A 20,427-nucleotide genomic window follows, 5' to 3' on the forward strand; every position below is an offset into this window, starting at 1 on the left:
TCCTCCCCCACCGGACAGTCCACCCATCAAATCCATACCGCTCTAGTTTAGAGAGAAGGATGTTGTGGGGGACCATGTCAAAGGCCTCACAGAGGTCCAGATAGACGACATCTCTAGCCCTTCCCTTGTCCACTGATGTAGTCACTCCATCACAGAAGGCCACTAGGTTGGTCAGGCAGGACTTGCCCTTGGTGAAGCCATGCTGGCTGTCTCGAATCACCTCCCTGTCCTCCATATGCCTTAGCATAGCTTCCAGGAGGATCTGTTCCATGATCTTCCCAGGCACAGAGGTGAGACTGACTGGCCTGTAGTTCCCTAGCTCTTCCTTTTTTCCCTTTGTAGAAATGGGGGTTATGTTTCCCCTTTTCCAGTCAGTGGGAACTTCACCGGACTGCCACGACTTCTCAAATACGATGGATTTCATTTCATCATGAGGCAGCATCACCAAATTGTCATTGTCCTTTCAGTTACAGCTCTCTCCTTGCTTGTTTACAAGGCAAAGTAGCCAACAGTCCATGTTGAGCATCTCTGTCAAAGAGCAGAGCTGTCTCTGGTTGTACCGTGTTCTCATTGCAGTAATACAAAGCGCTCAAAGGAGTCACAGATGGCAAAGAGCATCTCGAGCATGCTTCTGGATGGCTGGAGAGCAGGTAAAGACTATCTTCAGCAGAAGAGAAGAGCAGAGGGGGGAAAAAAAAGAGTTGTGATTAATTATTCAGCTTTTATGGAGGTTAAAAAGAGGGCAGGAAGGAGTCAAAGCTCCTCTCTCATCAGCCTGCGAGCAGTGCATTTCTGCCACTGTATTTATTAGATCCGTGATGGTCGGATGTGTGGAGGAAAGATGAAAAGGGAGGAAAAAGCTTGAGTGTTGCAAGGTCTTTATCAGCTCTGCTGTGTCTGTCCTGCTGGAGCTCCAGCCATTGCAATGATACGGTGGTGGCACCTGCTGCTACGTGAGGTCTTCTGCTGCACAGAGTTATCTGCAGCGGCGCTGGGCTTCACTTGAGATGGTTGAAATGAGGAAGGAGTCGACACTGTCTGGTTTAGAGAGGATGAAGGTGAAACCCTGATAAGTCTTCAGGAATGGGAAAGACTAAGCTGGGGAGAAAGGGAGGGACAAGCCATGGTGGGTAGGTGAAGGATGAATGGACTTGGGTGGTGGGGAGGACACTGCATGAAGCCCTGGAAAGATGTTGTCTTCTCCTGTTGTCCCTGTGCCCGTAATGGAGTGAGGGAAATCCATCTTCACTGGAGATTTTAGGGACAGGTTAGATGACGGTCCATCGGAGGAGGCTGGGACTGCCGTGATGCAGCCCTGGGGCAGGAGCTTGGGTTTGGTGGTCTCACCAGGGCTCTTCCAGCACTGGCTGTTAAGACGGGTCACTTGGCGCCCATGGGGACCCTGGCAGGAGCTGGCCCTGCCTGCCGTGCAGGGCAATGTGTGGGTGATGTTACTGGTGACCTGCGCTGCTGGCACGTTGGCATCTTTCTTCTGCTTCTTGAGGACATGTTTCTAAAGCTTTCTCATTTTTTGGCACATTTCTAATGCTTTCTCATTTTTTGGCAAAGTGAGGTGTACCGGGTCATGACTGTTGATGGGGCTGGATGACTTTCCTGCTCAGTGACAGCAGAGTGAGATTGCAAAGCCACATAGCAATAAAAAACGAGCTGTTTTAGAACTGCGTGGTGTGCAGAGGCACCACCACCTGGGAAAAAACCCAAGCATTGCGGGGCTATCTACGGTTGGTTTTGGCATGCTGCCACCACCGATGTATACTTTGCTACCAACACCCTGGAAAATGGGGAGCTTTAGAAAAGAGGACTGTGACTGTGTTTTGTTTATCAATTTTAATATTTTTGTTGTGGTTATTACTTCCACTACTACTATCTAAGGAGAAGCTTATAAAGATTAAGAGAGGGAAATGCCATCTGCGGAGTTTGGCCAAGTGACAAATTATACTACACGATGCCGCTAACTCAAATATTTTGGAGAGTGTGAACAGCAGAGAAGGGAAGTGATTACCATTGCCTTCACTCAAATATAGATGTACAAAAGGAAAAGTTTCTTTTCTTCTAGTGGAAGGTCAGCATGAGAAAAGCAAAATAGGTGTCCTTGGAAGCGGGGATGCCAAAGAGGTTTCTGCTATTAAACAGCCCTGTATACATCCCGAAACGTGCCAGGCAGCTGGAGGCAGAAGTCGTTCTCTTTATGGGGAAAGGCCAAGGATAGCAAAGGATTCATGCAGGAGCCTGGAGAAGAAGGGCTCTCAGCCAGCATCCTTGCGATCTGGTCACCTTTGACCCAGGGCAAGAGACCATCAGCTTGCAGGGATGTTTTTGAAGGCTCACTTTCAGGCAAGAAACCCTTTTTCCACCAGTTCTGAGCACCTTGGAGCTGTGCACCAGGTGATGGCATTTTAGCCATCCAGCATCCTCCCCAAACTAATTTATTTTGTGATGTTTCAGCACCTGCCACAAAGTCTGAATCCAGTCCAGGCTGCTGGTCCCAGTGGGGGAGCAGAAGGTCCCCCCCCAGTTTGCTCCTCCACGATCCAGGCTGTTTCACTGGTGGCCTTTCTCTGTCTCTTCTCCGACCTCTTCCTCCAAGACATCCAGGTCATGGAGGTTTGACTCCCATCTAATTCCAGGCTAGGGCTGAAGCAGCAACGTGGTGTAGCCACAGCACGAGGAAGGTCAGAGCCGATTCTGGGGGAAAAAATGGCAAAAAATCCTGTTTATTTCAGTGATGTCCTGATTGAGATGCATTTCTCACCTCCAGGCTCTCATCCGAGCGTGTTCCCAAGGGAAAAACTGACACATTTTAACGTTATACAGCAGTTTGTTATACTCCATCCCGGGAGCCAGTAACGATTTATCTTCAGTGTCTCATCGTAATGCCCTTCAGTGCAGATATTTATTTCTATAACGCTTGTAATGGCCTCACGGGGTTGTTTGTATAATGTTGCATGGGCTTCCATAAATATTTCAATAATAAAAACAGTAATTAAGCATTATTGCTGCAATACAAGTTAGTATTGAAGTTGTGAAAGCTGAAAACTCATAAAAGCAAGAACACTTGCATCTCTGGCTGTTAGCTCCATCCCGTGCCGCTGCGGCCAAGAGAGCAGGGCTGGGCTTTGGACAGGAGTGGAACCAAGGCTTTGGGGGCTGGATTTGGTCATTGTGCTGCCCCAGGGCGGGATGTTGACACGCAGGAACCTGTGTGAGCCCAGGGCTGTTGCCGTAAGGGTGCTGAGTGGGTCCCATGGGCACGGGGACCCTCTCGCTGTGCCCCGGCATGGGGCGAGAACGGAGGTTTCCAGAGGCAAAATCTTTCCTTGGGGTTGGAGCTGGGGTCTGTAAAATGAACGATGCGGGTCTTTGGGGCCAGGTAAGACTGGGGAGATGCGGGAGGCAGCCTTTGTATCTTCATAACCCCGATGGTCTGTTCCCCTGCCCGGCTCCCCGATGGTTTAGCTTTCCGGGTGCAAAAGCGGGTGCAGAGCAGGCGCAGCCGTGCATGGTGTGCACCGGGACAATGCAGGACCTCAGCCTTTCACCGTGAACCCTACAGCCTGGAAGTGAGCGGTGGGGCTGTCCGCGAGCCTTTGCAGCCAAAATCCCTTTGGGCTTTGAAAGGGCAACACTTCTCCTCGAAGGACAGATGATTGTATCCTGGCCCCAGGGCCGCAATGTGGTATTTAAGCTGTCAGTGCTAGCAATACACTTTGTATTGCGGCTGTGTATCGTTGGCTCCAGACCTTTTGATTTCCAGGTTAGACTTATTCACCATCAGCTTATCCTAGTTTGGATTTTTTTAATTTTTTTTTTTTTTTTTACAAATAATTTCCTGTCGATGGAAACGCTCTGCTCCCTTCTGGTGTTTGCCTTTCATGTATTTATAGAGAGGATTCATAGCCTTCATCTCGCCAGACGATACACAACCCAAGCTGTGTTGGACTCCTCCCAAATGCTGGGTTCCCCGCTCCTCTTCCCATCCCAGCAGCTTTGGTGTGCTCCTTTCCCTGTCTCCATCGATCAGGCTCTGGTGACCAGAACCAATGATGGTATTTCAGATGAGGTTTCACTACTGAGACTCTTAAGTCCCCTGGCTTGCAGGCATCATTTCTTTCTGTGTGTTGGTACTTGAGAAGGTGGATTTGGGTGATGAACGGGGTGACAGAGCTCTGAAAGCTGGAGTGGAACCATCCCACCCTCCATTACCCATTGAAAAGAGGTTTCTCATCTAAACAAGTCAAGCAGCCCCCAAAGGTTGGGGTGGATAATCACCCATCCCTCCGTGGGCTGTGGAGGGACCCTAGTGACCAGCTGAGACTTGATGGTCAACTCTGAGATGGCCAAAACACGAGGAGCCGAGCACTCCCCTGTCGGAGTTTTCCCGGATCGGTGCCGGCGGCGGAGCGGGAGTCGCGAATCCGGAGTAATGATAGATCCCAATACGGGTATGGTCATCCTCCTTTATTTAGACTTACAACAGGGTTTATATAGTTATGTGCCACGGACACATGCTTCATAACAACCCACAATTGGTTAACTGCAGTCGTTCACGCACTCGGACATGCACTTCATAACAACTTACAATTGGCTAACCACAGTCGTTCACACGCTCGGATGCGCGCTTCATAACAACCTACAATTGGTTAACTACAACCGTTCACGTGCTCCCAACTCCTTCCTCATTGGAGGCTGACGGCCACGCCGACCCCCGCCTCCTCCCCATCCCGGTTGTTGTTCCGCTTTTGTTGTTTGTCTGCTGGCGATGTTCCTTCAGTGAGAGGCAGTCAAGGTCGTCAACAGTCTTTATCAGCGCTTTCCTTTACTGCTCAAAAACATGGGTTGCTCAGAGGCACTAGATCGTGCCCCTGCTGTATCAGCCATTCCTCCACACTCCCCTTGCTTTGCCTCTCTTGCAAAATCCACCTCATCTCCCCAAAATCTCGGCAGGGTCCAGCTATGCCTTGTGCTCTGTCCCCTTGCTGTATTTCACCTCCTGCCCAGTCTCTCGTGCTGCTGTTTTCTCCCTGTGCCTTGCAAAAACTCAGAAGCAACCTCCAGTATCGGCAACGCCGTTTTCTGCTTAAATCTCCAGGTTCGCGCTGATTGATTCCCCCACCCCCCGCCAAATTCATTGCAGCACTGCAGGCCAGGCTAGATGTAATTTTCACAGGTTATTTTTATCAGAGGAAAATATTAGGCTGCCTCCTGCCATATGAGATCTGTCTGTGCCCCGCCGGCCTTACCGTGGGCAGCGCACTACAACACAGTGCAAATATTTTTATATATAGCATCCTCCATATGCGGCATTGGGGGACGGCGGGAGGAGAGAGGGCTGGGGGGGCACAGGGAGGGAGGTGGAGATGCTGTGAGGAAGCAGCGATGCTTTGGGCTGGAGATGGGACGTAAAGAGAGAGGCAAAATCCTTTCCTGGTGCAAAAAGGGCTCGGTTTTGGTGTGCGGATGATGGGAGTGGTGAAGGCACCTTAGAAGGTCTGCCGGGTGGGAAGCTGAGATTGGAGGAGCAGAAGGGACCCTGGGGGAGCATCACCTCCTGCGGCCGCCTGCTCTCCCCGCTTTGGTAACCCTAATCCTGAAAAATCGCTATAAAATAGGATATCATAAATAAGCTAATAAATAGGCAATATGAAATTCTCCACTCCCCAGGCCCACAGACTTTTAGTTTTTCTTCTGTTAAGGTCTAAAATCCATTTGTCTGCTAGGGGTAAAAATTACTAGGTGGTGAGTTTGCTAAGGTAACGTGGAGGAACTGAAACTTCTTGTGGAAATGTGTGGAAAAACCTATATGTCTCTAAAACACCCTGCATCCCAGTTGTTGAACCATTGCTTTGGATGCGAGACCAAGACTTACACCCTTGTATCCCTGAGTGAGAGCAGGGGATCGGGGTTTCTTTTTATCTTTTTTTCTTTTTTTCTTTACCTCCAGAAAAGTCAGCTATTGATTTCAGGTCTATCTTGGTCCTTACTGGACAACACTTTGAAATCTCAAACAAATACATGAGCAGGAGAAGCATTTCCCTCACCGATGTAACTAAAATACTTGGGTTTTTTTCTCCCCACTCTGATAGACTAGCTCTTTCCTTTTCCAGGCGCATCCTTTTCCATTAAAATAAGTGTTTACTTAGTTGCCAAGTTCACCAAAGTGCTTTGAAATTACATCACTCAAAACACTGACATTTCTAGGCGATGCAAATTAAATAGACATAACCACAGCTGTCAGTGCAATTCAGGCAGGGCACGGAGTCAAGGTTTCTTGAAATGGTGAAAACCTCTCTGCCCGCTGCCTGTCTTCAAATGTCCTTGTACTGGCAGTGATTTTATTTAATTGCACGCTACCTCCAAAGCTTTTCCATCCAGCCCGGCTTTGCGTTCAGAGAGAAATTGCTTTTCTCCGAAAGGATGCAAAAGCAAATGGGACCGGCTCCAGAGCTGGGCTCTGGCAGCAGAGTCCTCCTGCCTGCGGGGTCTTCTGGTGCTTCAGCCTCCAGCAATGTGTCCTGGAGAGGGACCAGGAGAAAAGAAAGAGTTGTAAGAGGTTATTACTCTTTGGAGTGGCTGCGGAATGAGAAAAGCGAGCGGGTGATGAGGAGGCACGAGCTTGGCTTGAGAGAGAAGTCTTGTCCTTACAGGATAAAGGCCCAGTGGTTAAATCCTGGTTATCTGCCAGTGGTGCTGGACCGGTGTGAGCTCTACAGCATCCTCCAGGCTGGAAAATTAAGCACAGATCTGCGGAGGAGCTGGACCTGGCACAGCATGGTCTGATGACCTGCATGGACCTTGCAGTCCCATGGAGGCTCTCACCACAGGTGAAGGTGGTGGTGGTGATGGGATCACCACTTGGAATGGTGACCCACCATCTTGGGGTGGTGACCCACCTCAATTTCCATATTTATTCTGCTTCTTCTGTCCCACTTTGGGACTATCATGCTTTCCTGTGGGACCCACATTCCCGGAGAGCTGTTACCCGCCCCTGTTGGGATGCAGAGGGGCTTCCCAGGGGCCAGCAATGCTCAGAGCTGGAAGATCTTGGCATCTCTTTGGACCTCCAGTTCAAGAAACCACATCCTGCTGACTCCTCTAGCAAGTGCGTGGAGATGACATCTCCCTTTGGGCAACACCAAAAGCTGGCTGGACCCCTGGGCTTCAAGGTGTCCTGGTCTCCCCGGGCAGGCTGCCTGGCTGCCAGCCCATCCGTCCGCCCCGCCAGGGGCAGCAGCAGAGCCAGGACCCAGCCTGGGCACTGGGAAATCTGCTTCCATCTGGCTCCGCTACCAGCCAAAATTAGCAGCAGCTCTTTCACCATTTAATATTTCAAGATGTTCTGGGGGAAGCGGCGAGGCTCCTGGAGGGGGGAAGGGATGTGCGGGAACTGCTTCTGCGCCTTTAAAACATGTCCTTTCCTTTTTATTTTTTTTTTTTTTTGAATCATTTCTGTCCCTGCGGTGGCAGCAGCTTGCTGAAGTGAAAGCCGGCAGATGGGTGGCCCAGGGGATGGGCACCCCCAGCTCTGCATGCGGGAGTTATTTCTCCCTTCTGGAGGGAATATTTCTCCATTCCTTGCTCCGTATTTCTGGCAGCAGCTCCCAGGGATGGGGGAAATACTAGGGTCGCTCCAACCATCCCCCCAATTTTTTGGCTATCCTTCCTCCCACGGTCGCCCTTCCCTGCCACACATGATTCCCAAAGGATGGTGAGGTGGGAAGGGAATTTATTCTCCTTCCCCACCAAGAAGCAATTGTATAAGCAGCATAACCTGGCAGGAGCAACCCTCCCTGCCCTGATGTGACCCTGCCAGTAAAGCAGGTTACGAGACACTTGTTTCCCCACTTTAATGATTAAAGCTTAAGCTTAATAGGAGAGAAGCAAGGAACTGAAATACTCATTTGCTGGCTCCTCGCTGTCCAGCAAAACCGCTTTAACAGCTCTGGGCTTGGCTTGCTGGAGACCTGCCGGTTTCTCCTGCCCCGTATATTATGTAAGAAGCTTTTTAATAATATACGTTGAGACATATGGCCCCTCAGATTTAGTATGCAAATGCAATATGCTTAACTAAAAATAGCAGCTATGCTTAATGTAGTTTGGTATAACACCTTCTGTTACTTGGTGAGTAATGAATCGCGGCTGCGCTTTACAGAGAGCTTGGAATGGAGTGAGCAGGCAAAAACCTCCGCTACGGGCCTGCCTTTCGTAGCAGAGGAGCTCGATCATGTCCCGTCTCCTGCCTCTTCCAGCACCGTGACCAGATAATTAAGTAGAAGATACCCAAATAAATGCTTAGTGGGGGATTAAGTAATGAATTGCTGGAAGGAAAGCTTTGGGTCCCAGCTAGGTGTAGTTGTTGCCTTATATCCTGGAGTGTCAGCTTGTTTGGAGGTTTACATCCCGTATATATTATCCCAGTTTACACTGTAGGAATCGCACAGTGGTTAAATCCCAGCGGTGCCAGGTGAAAGCATCGGCTCTGTGCCCTCATCCCTTGGGATTATATGGTAGAGGCTTCGCTGCTGCTTGTCCAGACTTTGGGCCATGGGAAGAGAGAGAAGGATGCAAGGTCCATCTCCTGCCCTTCCCAAATCTTCCTTTCAGCCTCCCTCTTGCAGGCTCTGCAGGCGGAAGGTTCTCCTCTCCTCTTCCTCTCCTCTTCCTGCAAATCCCTTCTTGCTGTTGTTTCTCGCCAAAGCAAAGAGAAACAACAAATGAGGTGTCATTTTGCGGTGACAGCTGGGTGACAGCAGTGCTCCCATCCCCTTCGTGGAGCAGTCGAGGGTGGGAAGCTGCCCTCCGTGCTCCTGTAGCAGCCCCGAGAGCCGGGCTGTCTGCACCTTTCAGATACAAGGCGATGAGGTTTTTCGAAGTATTCTTCCATTAAAAGAAAAAGGGAAAAAGAAAAACCTCTCTGAAATACTCTGACTGTATCCCAAGAGATAAAGAGGAAGAATTGATTTACCTCTGTAGCTAATACCGCTGCCTCACTTGCCTTTAACACAAGCTGGTGGCCTTTCGTGCTGGTAGCTCTTTCAGGTGTGGGGCTTTTGGTTTTGTTTTCCCAGAATAAATCTTAAACCTCGCACACGAAGTACCTGATGACTTGCTACAGTGGAGCTTGTCACACGGTGCTTTTATGCTGCTCTTCATCTGCTCTCCATCACCATTAAAGCCTCCAGTAGCCTTGAGGTCATCACTGATGTGTTGCAGCCATGTCTACCTGAGTTGTCCGGCTCCTGGGCAATGTTTGGAGGGGTCTCAGATCACTTCCCACCTCCGTGAGAGAGAAGGAGTTGGTCCACCAGGAAACGATCCTTTTTCCCCTGTTTCATCCTGACACTGATTATTAGAGAGGATCAGGGGAACATGAAGCCCCTGTGGTAGGTTGTCAGCAGTGCTTTGAAGCAGCAAGGTTTGATTTCATAGCTACGGGGAAGGGTTGGTAGAGAGAGAAGCTGGTTACCTTTATTGGTTCCTTAACTCTGAAAAGGGAACGCCTGAATTTCCAGTTGGGGCTTGGTTGTGCTTGTCTGGTCCTATCGTAGCTGCTTACGGAGATTAAGGAGTTGCCTTGGCTCAGTGGAGGGAAGTTGCAACACCTTGGACGTGACTCATTCTGCTGTAGACATCTCCCTGGGATGGGATGAATCACTCTGGAGCTGTCTGCCTCACTCCTTCGGTGACAGGAGAAGCCTGAAAATAGATTTAAGCGTCCAGAGCTGGGCAGGGAGCTTGCCTGGAGCTTGTGTTGGTGCTGTCAGCAGCAGTGAGTCGTCCAGCAGCAGCAGGGACCCCGAGGGTGTCACTGCAGCATCCATGAGACCCAGCTGTGGACCATGGCAAGGAGATCACGTTGGAGGGCAAAGACACTGTTCCTTGGTGCGCTCAAAAGGTTGCAAAGGGGAACGGCCTTGGAGGTGGTGTCCTGCCTTTTGGGCTCCCAGCAGAAAGGGGACAAGGTTGAGGGACCTGTCCTTAAGACTAAAGGGCTGGGTGGTCTCCATCAGTCCTCTATATAGGGCTATAACCTATAGACTATAGGGCTTTCCATCCTATCACCCCAACCCTCAATGCAATGTACACCTCCTGGAAAGCAGTTAGTGAGGTTTTCCCCTCTACAACAGGGGCTCTTCTCCAGATGCTTCGGGGACAGCCTTCTTCAGCATCAACTTATCCCCATTCCCTTGGGCCAGCGCTGGCCCTACCGTGTGCTCAGGAGCAGCCAGACCCCTCTGAAGCTTGGCCAGATGGACGAGACCACAACGAGCTCCCCACTCCCCTGGCTGCCCTCTCATGGTGGCTTCTGTATATTTAATTTGTCCCTCTTAAATGCAGGTGAGCAGCAGGCTGGGTTCACACACACACTGCACAGCCCTGCTGGGACTCTCGCTCCTGCCGCATCCGAGCGGGACGCATGGTATTTTTTCCCAGCAACTGCCAGAGCCGGTGGTGGACATCTCATTTTCACCCATGGGAAAATCCGTAGTCCCCGATTGCTCCTAAAACAGCAGCCAAAGCACAGCCTGCAATAGCAAAATACACAGGACAAATTTTGAGCAACTGGTTTTCAGTGGGGAAAGTTGGGTCGACTCGGTCGCCTGTCGAATGGATGCCATCAAACCGCCCCGAACCCGCTTGCGAATACTCTTATTTCAGCTTCACTTAATCCTGTTACCAAGCAACTTTAAGTGAAGCAAAACACGAGACTTCCACAGAAATGAGAGCACGCACAGGGGAGCGAAACTGGTTTCGCTGGCGTTAAACTGGTTTCTTTGTAATTCCACGGGGTTTTTTGCGGTAGGCTTGCCGGTCCTGCTTTCTTATAGTTATGTTTCCATGGTGATTTAGGGGGGGAGTTTCAGCTGTAAATTTTTGTCCAGGAAAAATGTGAATGTTACATATTTGTTTAAGATTTCTGCACAGATATAGTCTGGTTGAAGCGGCAGTTGACTTCCCCAAGTCCAGGACCACAAGGCACATCAGCTGGGTTGCTGTGGGTCCCGGCTGCCCCACTGGTGCGATGAGCCCGACGTGCTCAGGCGGTGCTGAGCTGCGGGCACAGACCCCGGCGGGTAACCTGAGGACACGCAGCCGGGTCCCACGTGCTGCTGAGCTAAACGGGAGGCGTGCGGGAGGGATGCAGGAGGGATTTAGGGGATCACTGGGTTGGTGAGAACGGGGACATGGCCATGCTATTTTGCACACCCAGAGCAACTCGGGGCGCTCGGCCCCGGTGCCAGGGATGCCAACCCACCTAGGGGCCGACACGGGAGGTGGAGGAGCGCTTGCTCTGATGCGCATCGTTTCCATGGCGATACTGAGCAGAGGATGCCGTAAAAACTAGAGATGAACCTCGATGTCTCACAGCACCTTCTGGGCACGTCTGTGCTGCCGCGGCAACCCCCCTGCTCCTGGGGAGCCTTCCTCCCCGAGGGAGACAAGAAACCATGGTCTCAACATACCCTTCACAGATGTAATGCAACCGGCACAGGGGTGAACATCTGTGCTTCCTTCCAGACGTTGTGCTTGGTGCTGCCTGTACCCCTTGAGGATACTGTCCCCATGAGACAGTCCCCATCTTTGCGCCCCAGTGATACGCTACGGTGTTGAATTGCGCTTTGCAGAGCGTAGGAGACGCACAGGTGACTCTTCCAGCCCAATGAGTTAAGCAGCAACATGGCTTCCATGGGGAAACTGAGGCACAGGACAAGAAGTGTCTGGGGAGAAACCAAACCTCCCAGCTCTGTGCTTACTTCTGCACAGCGCAGGAGAAGGCTTATTACCCAAAATAAACCTTCAGGCCACCTTCTGATACAGTCACAATGTGAACCAGCCGAGAAAATATCATCTACTTTGCTCAGATTGAGCCATGTGGGATCTGTTTTGGTTTTCTCCAAGCAGGAGTGTCTTCCATGGAGCTGCCGGTGCCACCGGCAGAGCTGGCAGGTGGTGGCTCCAGCTAGAAACAACCCGTGACGCGGGCTGTATCTTCAATTCCCAATAAATTAGCGCTGAGCACAGCTTCAGATGTTAGTTGACAGAGAGAAGTGGATCAGTTTGGACATAATAAGGCAGGGGGAGAAGGGTAGATCCGTGCCTTTAGCAGCATTTCGTATTTTAATTGCAGCTTCTTGCATACTCACAGGGATGAACTTTGTAGCCCGCACCTGAGCGTACAGTCAGCTGGAGCTTTATTAAGATTTTTTGAGCAATGCTCTAAGCAGAAAGCTCCGACGAAGTCATGGAAAGCCAACGCCAGAAATAGAAAGCTGTACAATTTGCAACATATAATACTCTGCAGCCAGCTTGAAGCACGTGCTGAATTAATCCCCAATTTAATTAACGCTACTCTAATCCTTCAGTGAAAAGAGCAGCTCAGGATTTGTTTGGAAACACTGTTCTGTGTACAATAATGCATATTAATGTATTTAAAAATGCAGTCATCAAGGAGTTTTTGCTCTATTCCCAACCTGGGATGCACTAAGGCATGAATTTACAGGCCCTGTCCTCCGAAAAGTGGGATTGGAGATTGAATGAAGGTCCGTGCTTCCCAGCATCACAAAATCAGTTTAAAAAATGTAAGGTACGAACCAAACCCCAGGGTTTTGTTTGTTAAAAAAAAAAAAAATCCCCCAAAAAACCCTTTATTTTTAAAGTTTTTCTGGCATCTGAGCCAATCAAAGGGTTTTCAGGCTTATTTTTCACCCTGTTGATGGGTGATTACAAGAAACAGGCTTAATAAAATAGCAGCGACAGCCTGGACCGGCACTCAGCCCCATGCCTCCAGGAGGTACCGCTAGAAGCAGCCATTCAAAATGATGCTAAAACTGCAAAAACTGGCAAAACCATGGCCGGGACGTGTCTCTGTGGATGTTCACAGCCCTGGATGCACCTCTCCAGTCTCGGGCTGACAGACGGGGTTTGCCGCAGAGCCTTTTTGGGTTTGCTCTGCCCAGGGACGTTCATTTTAGCAAGCTAAATGCACCCAAAACCAGACGGTCTTGAGCTTCTGGGTCCACTGAGACCTTTTCCTTATACTTACAGCAAATGTTTAACCCACGCTAATGCTCCTCAGCCCCAGCACGGAGCTTGGAAACGTTTAAGATGCAGCTAATGAGGGACTGGTCCAGGCATATTCCATCAAAGGGTTTTGTAGCTGGGCTTTTAATTTTTCTCTTAGTAGAAAACAGCCATTTTGTAGAAAACGAATTTTTAGAAATGACAGTTTTTCAAAGCCAGTTTCATGTTTATAGTTTCATCCTCGCATGTGTTTTTTGCAGGAAAAACAATGAATGCTGCCTGGCTTTTGGCAGCTTTTCTAAAAAAATGCTGTTTATTTTACTCTTCTTGTTATTATCGATGATGAAAATTAATAACTGTGTGTTTTAAAACCAAAGTTTATTCTATGGCGTAGAAATGCCTTCCCCTCCCCGTCTGTGATTGCAAATGGCTACATGCCAGAATTTTCTATTTAAAATTACAAACCCTGTCGCTTTTAAGTCTCTTATGGATACTTGCAGGCTGTATCTGATTTTCTTGATGTGGATGTACAGGGGTTTATCCGCAGATGGGGCACAGCACCCAACCATGGGAGATGCGTGGAATTAAGTCAGAGCTGAATGGACCCGGGGCAGGTGCAGAAATGGGCAGAATAATTTCAGATGGAAAATGTTTCAACAAAACAGTTCCCATTGCCCAACAAGTTAGACTAAATAGAAGCGTTCTCCTCCAACTTGTCAGGTAATTACTGAAGGAAGCATATGGTTTCTCCTCTGAAGTGTTGGAAGGGGATCAACACCGGGCAAAGCGATGGAGCCAGGTGGGATTGGTAGGAGTGGGCATCACGGGGGGATAACAGGATCGGGATTGAAACTGGAGGAGTTGGTGGGCGCTGGCCCAAGGGAATGGGTCTCCAAATGGTTTTCCCGTGCCTTAGATAGAAAAGCTGGGCTTTAAAATGTGAAATATTAATAGCTGCCTGGTCTGTAAAGGCTGCTGAGATAAAATGCTTGAGATGTGGAGATGCTGCTGGTAGACAACGTCACTGCAGGTGCAGAGCATGAAGTTTCACGTAGCCAACGTGTAAACCAGCCTTGCTGTCAGAGTGGGGCTTTTTAAATGTTGTTTGTTCCCAAAAGCTGAACAAAATGTGTGTTTTGGTTTGTGGTTGGCGGGGAGGGTTTGTTTGCTCAGTAGGGGATGAAGGTGACAGCAGCATGTCTGGCCAGGGGTTTCTGGAGGTCTCTGGACCAACCTTCTTGGACCAACACTTGATCGGTTTGGCCGTGACTGAGTGTTGAAGCCTCGGAGGATGGTTAGCTGTAAAGGAGGTAGATCTGAGCACTGTGGATGTTCTCGTTTAGCCTGACAAATCCATGCATAAGCCCATTCCCACCCGTGCAGTCTTTGGCTTCGTTTGCCTTGGGAGCTACCAAGTGAGCAGGGTTCAAGAAAGTCCTCATGGGAGAGGAAGGCTGATCCCTTTGCTGCCCGATCCAGTCAGCAGAGTTGCATCCTCTTAAGCGATGGGTTCCTGAGATCTCATGGAACCTCATGTCATCCAGTATCACCTTATTCTTCCCTTGTCCTTCTCCTCTGCCCATATCACCCCATGGTCTGGTGTCTTCTGCTGTTGTCTCCCGCTGCAAATCTTTGCAGCCCTTGGTGTAACAGCTCTGTGGCTGTGATTCCTTGGTGCTGAGTTTCCAATGCATCGGATTGAATACAGTGCTGTTAAAAATTGAAATGCATCATAAAATAGTAGAAAAATACCAAGGAATAGTAAGCAAAGAAAATAAAGAGTGACTCATCTTTAAACAGAAGCTCTTCAGATGTAGACGTGGCATTGCTGGCCACAGGCATGGATTCGTATTAGTGGGTAACTCAGTTTTTAGGCCAAATTATGCACAGTTAACAACTTCATTTGCAAATCACCCCCCCCACCCCTAAGTCCCATATGCTCCCTCTAGTTTGTTGGGATGTGAGACCGTAGCAGCAATGCTAAAGAGAGATAGGTTACGTGCCCCAGCTGCGTGAAGATGCCTGTGTGATAGAGGAGCCCAAGTGCTCATATATCACACTCGGGTCTGATTTGCATCCCATTAATTCTGCTTCAGAAAGTCTCTTTCGAGTTAGTTTTAGCTTCTAGTGGAAGAGGGGGACTGACCTCGAGTTACTTGGTATTCAGCACAGATTTGGGATGTGGAAACGTCGCATCACCCGTAACTCAGTACTGTGTCTGAGCCCATGTGCTGCACAATACCTTTGTCCGGCTTGGAGCAACTTCAGCTGCCAAAAACATGAGCTCCTTTGAATTTAACACACTTTTTTCATTATTTAATTACCTACGTTGTCTCCCAAGTGGCCTCAGGCTGCGTCAAGAGATGGGGCGTTGGACATGGGGTGCCCCCATGCTTTCGGCATTGGAGACCGTACGGATAGTAGAAACGACTGTTTGGGGGAAGGAGGAGTTTATTTGTTTTAGTAATATGGGAATGCATTTAAAATTCTGTAACTATCAGCTAGAAAGTAGATGTCACCTCCTGTTTCCTGTAGCTTGGAAGTACGGGCCAAGCTGGAGAAATCATGCATCTCTGCGTTACAGGGAAGGTGAGCCCCTGGGATAGGCAGCAGTGTAAGGACCAGGAGCCTGGAGATGCCCTTGGTCCCGATGGGCAGCAGTGGTGATTTGGGCTGAGTCCCAGGTGTGCTCTGCTCATGGCAAACGCTGCTGCTGGGTCTCCTTCCTTGATGCCCAGAAGCCTGATCATCCAGGTGGAGCACTCCCGACTGCTTATCTCCTGCTTTTGAGCAGCAGAGATTGACCAGATATAGTTTTCCACAGAGGGACAAACATGCCCACGCCGGTGGACACCACCCCACCCACCACAGCCCGCTAATCTCCCCCCTTCTTCTTCCAGAGGAGACGACGTTCGAGGCTGGAGTTAAAGTCCAGATCCACAGCCAGTCTGAGCCGCCTTTCGTCCAGGAGCTCGGGTTCGGGGTGGCCCCTGGATTCCAGACCTTTGTGGCCACCCAAGAGCAAAGGGTAAGTCCTAAATTTCATTTACACACCAAGATCCCTCCAGTGGGTCTGTATGAGAGGTTGCTTCCACGTACCGATGCCCCTTGAGTGGCATCTTCATCATTAACAGCTATTTTTATGCCTTGCTTCAAATTGGTTGGGATGAGGGCAGTTTTTTCAGCGTTGCTTCCCATGCATTGCCCACAATCCTTGTAATTTTGGCCACAGAAAGGACTTCGTCCCTGGTAATTTCCCTGCCTTGCTCTCCCATGGTTATGGTTCAGCTGTGGCAGTCGCTCGACGCGCTGGGTACCTTCCAACCTGCCAAGAAAGGATGTTTTGTGCCAAAAGGCTCTCGCACTCCAAGGATATAAAAAGAGACGAGAGGAGAGTGTTTCATTATGTAGATCAGCGTGAATCTTTTCAGGTAACACAGAAATAGTCACGTTATTTATTATAACCTGTGGTGGAATGCTCATGGCTCGGGATGCATCACCCTCCCTGAATCCCGACGGTGGCACATCATCATGGTGCAGAGGGATATGATGTGCCGTAGCATCATTAGACCCAAATCCTGGTTAGGCATTCAGAAAGCCAGCCAGCAGAATACTTTTTTCCCCCCGCTTGGCCCCAGTGCTAGCCCTCCTGCTTCATTGCCTCTCTCATTTTCCTCCCTGCTCTTGCATCCACCCTCAAATGAGACATAAATCAAGTTGAGGAAAGCGAACACGAGCTGTTGGAGGCTTTGTTCTGATTAAACCTCCATGGAGATCAGGGCCGCAGTCGTTACACTTCAGCTCAGAGCAACGTGAGGAATTCACCACCAAATATATCGTTAAGGCATCTCTCCATGGCCACCGGGTACCAAAATACACCTGAAGATGCTGCATTTCAGTGAGCCTGGATGCAGATCTTCCCTCCTTCATTACCGTGCGCTTGTGTGTAATCATCCAGGAGCTAACGAACGGTGTGGGTTCCCGGTGGGCCAGGTGGAAACTTCTCAGCTAAAGCAGAGAAATGTTCCGCTGTTGTCGGTTCATATCTTGTGGGAAGTCCGGTGGGCTGGAGAAAATGAGCAGCTTTATTAGCGTGCCGGGCTCTCGTTTGGAGTGTAACACCTTAGTAACAACGAAGGCAAAGGGCGCTTTGGGGGCTGAGACAGCAGCCTCTGAAGTCCAAAGCAGAAACGGGCTTGGAAGCCCATCGTGGGCATTTTTCATGCCCGTTCCCTTGACACAAGCCCTTCCATGCACCCCCAACGTCCTGACCTTGCTCCACAGCTGCTTTCTGCCGTCCCAGGAGACCCAGCAGCATTCGGCATTGCTTACGTGGGGCATGCTGCGAGGTAGAGAATCTGGAAGGATGGAAAACTGATTAATTACTGTTGGCAGTAATTACTAGGCATTGAATGCCTTATCCATCCTCTCTCGCGGGGGCATCTCCTGAAGCAGCCTGGGGGTCTCCACACACTGAGGCAGCGGCGCTGGGGCCAGCCCCATGCCTGTAGCTGCCATTGGCAGATGCAGCACAGAGCAGTGGGGTCTGGATACGGCCCTGGGGTTCGGGCTAGCAGCTGGTTATCCCCCACAGCGGCTGCACACGGGAGCCCTTCCCATGCCAGCACCTGGCAGGCGGCTCGCAGATGGTGGGTTACCCCAGGAAGGACAAGTGACTTGCCCAAAGGTCATGGAGGAAGTCAGTGTTGGAGCAGAGGGTCCCATGTCAGACCAGATACAAGGAAGAAATGTTTTACGCTGAGGGTGGTGAAACACTGGCCCAGGTTGCCCAGAGAGGTGGTGGATGCCCCATCCCTGGAAACATTCCAGGTCAGGTTGGACGGGGCTCTGAGCAACCTGATCTAGTTGAAGATGTCCCTGCCCACGGCAGGGGGGCTGGACTAGATGACCTTTAGAGGTCCCTTCCAACCCAAACTATTCTATGATTCTGTGATTCTGTGTTGGAGCAGAGGGTGCCGTGTTGGGGTCTTGCATTTCCATCCCCAGCATGCGCATGCCTTTGAGCAAAGCCCTCTCCTCTTTTCTCAGCAGCAAAGAGCAGGATTTTTGTTTACCAAATTGTCAGCTGTGGAAAAATATCCCCAACAGAATCAGCACCCCCTTAGTGAGACCACATTAGCTCCGGAGAAAAGCTAACCGCGGAGATGCCGAGGCTGGCGATCGAGAAGGGCATCGCCAGCCGTTTACATGGCACTTCGCATGCCCCATTAGCAGGCAGGCAGGCAGCGCTGGGCAGGGTATTGTGTTGTGCGGTGCAGCCGCCTGATGCTGAAAGAGTTTGGCAACACCTCCTCGAATCAAACTCGCCTGGCAGCGCGAGCGGTAATTGGAAAGATTTGTCTTCCTTAAATATCCTGGCTTCAGCAAGATTTGGGAGCGTGGCTGGGAGCTGGAGCCTGCAGCGAGGATCTCAAGGACTTTGTTTTAAGATAGAAATAGCGTACATGGTGGAGACTTTTAAGACAGCTGCTGTAAATCTTCCCCATCCCATTGCCAGCATTAACTATTTCATTATTTCTATTAAAAAATTAGATTTCCTATCAGAAAGACAGCCAGCTGAGAGAGAGGGAAAAGAAACGATCCCTCCCCAAATCCCTCCTTCCAGGCAGGGAAGATGTAGAAGATGACAAGAAAAAGAGATCTGGGGGGACTCTTAGCTCGAGTGTGTCCCCTCTTCTGCAGGTTTTGCCAGAGTTTTGGTGCTGGGAAAGGGAAGGGCACGTTTCTGCTCAGGGCCAGGGGTTCTGTAACTGGTTTAAAATTATACCACAGGCTGCAATGCCTTTACCCAGGAGACCCGGAGGGCTCTTCAAGCCTGGAGCAGCATTCAGCTCCCCGGGCAATGCTGCTCACCCCAATTACTCCTCTCCATAAAGTCATTTTTTTAACCTAATTACAACCATTACAGCGTACACATGCTACTGCCTTCTCTAATTACCCTGCAGGGACCGGCCAGGCATCACCCACCTTCTCAAGCCCTGAATGCACATCTTTTATTCAGACCTTTGATTTAGTCTTTTTTTTTTTCCTACTAAATCTCCACATCTGGGGCAGGCACGTGCTGCTCCTTCAATAAGTCAGAGCAAAAGGTGGAAAAGCCCATGAACGTCACCCAGAGGACTGAGTCCGGCCAGTTATTGGGGTCCTAAACCATGTGTTTTACACCGTGAAACATAAATGAAATGATCCTCCAGCTGGAGAAGAACAGAAATAAAGATAAAGAGAAGGTCGTTTTATGTCTCCCAGCTCAGAGCAGCCTCTGTGTTAGTTATAAGCACTTTTCCCAGTGATAAAAAAAATAGCTGTGGAATTGGGCCGACTTGCCTTGGCGTGATGGTGGGAGCCATGCATCGTCTTTGAGACGGGCTTTGGGGTGAAGGGGATTTATTCATGGCTGGGTTAGAGGCTCATGGCTTTATTTGTGGCTCTGTTACTATTCCCTATGGCCATGCTCAAATCTATCCCTTCGTCCCCCCATCCCAGTCTGGAAATAAGAGTATTTACTGGGCTTTACTTACTGATTTCCTGCCTTTCCAGGTATGCAGCCGCTTAGTGCAAGCAAGGACTTGTGTCTTGGTGTCAGGGCAATAAATCCTGGATCTTTATACCGAGAGCTTTCCAAAAGCCCCTGTCGAAAGCAAACTCTGGCTCTGTGATGGTGCGTGATCCCATTAAATCTCCCTTTAAAATTAGCTGTCAGTCTAAAAAAAAAGGAACAAAATCAGTTTTTCTCCTCCTTCTGCAGTGGCTGAGCTCTCTGATTCCTGCAGAGTGACACTTTTAAGACACATTTACCAGTTTGGGAACTGCATCGTTAGTGCAGTAACGATGTCGTGCTGCTTTGCACTAGTAGCATTGTAAGAGGGACTTTACACGCATATTGGTTGCGCGTGCTGAGTCAGCAAAAGCAATCCTGCAAAGGCACTGCCAGCAGGAGATTTCCTCCATAAAACGTGGTTGTTAGGTTATGTAGGCCAAGCTGGTTCTTTGCTGTGGACTTGTGCCTAAAGGGAGATGCTTTCTGTCTGAAATCTCAGACCGAAGATCCCCTGAAGTTTAACAGGAGCCGGGACTGAGCTCCTTAAAGCAACTCAGGAGGCGGTGCAGCAGAAGGCAGCACATGATGGACAGTTGCAATTAAAACAAGAGTGTCTTGATGGAAGACGGTGGAAAACATCCTCTCTGGGTGACTTTCCGTACAGCACGGCAGCGGCTGTGTCCGAATGCAGTGTGAAAGGAACTAGAGTGGTTTACATGGACGTGCGAGACCATAGCTGTTTTCTGGGGTTTTCACACCGTTTTACACAGGGAGAGCCGGCCGTGGTCCCCGTTGTGCCTTGCAGCGAGAGATGCTCCAGCCTCGCA

At 49.9% G+C, this 20,427-nt stretch overlaps 1 protein-coding gene across 1 annotated transcript in view; it reads left to right on the forward strand.

Annotated features, from left to right (window-relative positions):
- Positions 1–20,427, forward strand: part of ASIC2 (acid-sensing (proton-gated) ion channel 2) — a 514,796-nt gene that overhangs the window by 477,570 nt on the left and 16,799 nt on the right. The window contains exon 3 of the mRNA XM_009334888.1: positions 15,942–16,069. Within this exon, the coding sequence (XP_009333163.1) occupies positions 15,942–16,069 (128 nt within the window). The remainder of the gene's footprint in view (positions 1–15,941; positions 16,070–20,427) is intronic.

The sequence above is a fragment of the Pygoscelis adeliae genome, unplaced genomic scaffold (genome assembly GCF_000699105.1).
Source record: "Pygoscelis adeliae isolate BGI_AS28 unplaced genomic scaffold, ASM69910v1 Scaffold112, whole genome shotgun sequence".
Lineage (NCBI taxonomy): Eukaryota > Metazoa > Chordata > Aves > Sphenisciformes > Spheniscidae > Pygoscelis > Pygoscelis adeliae.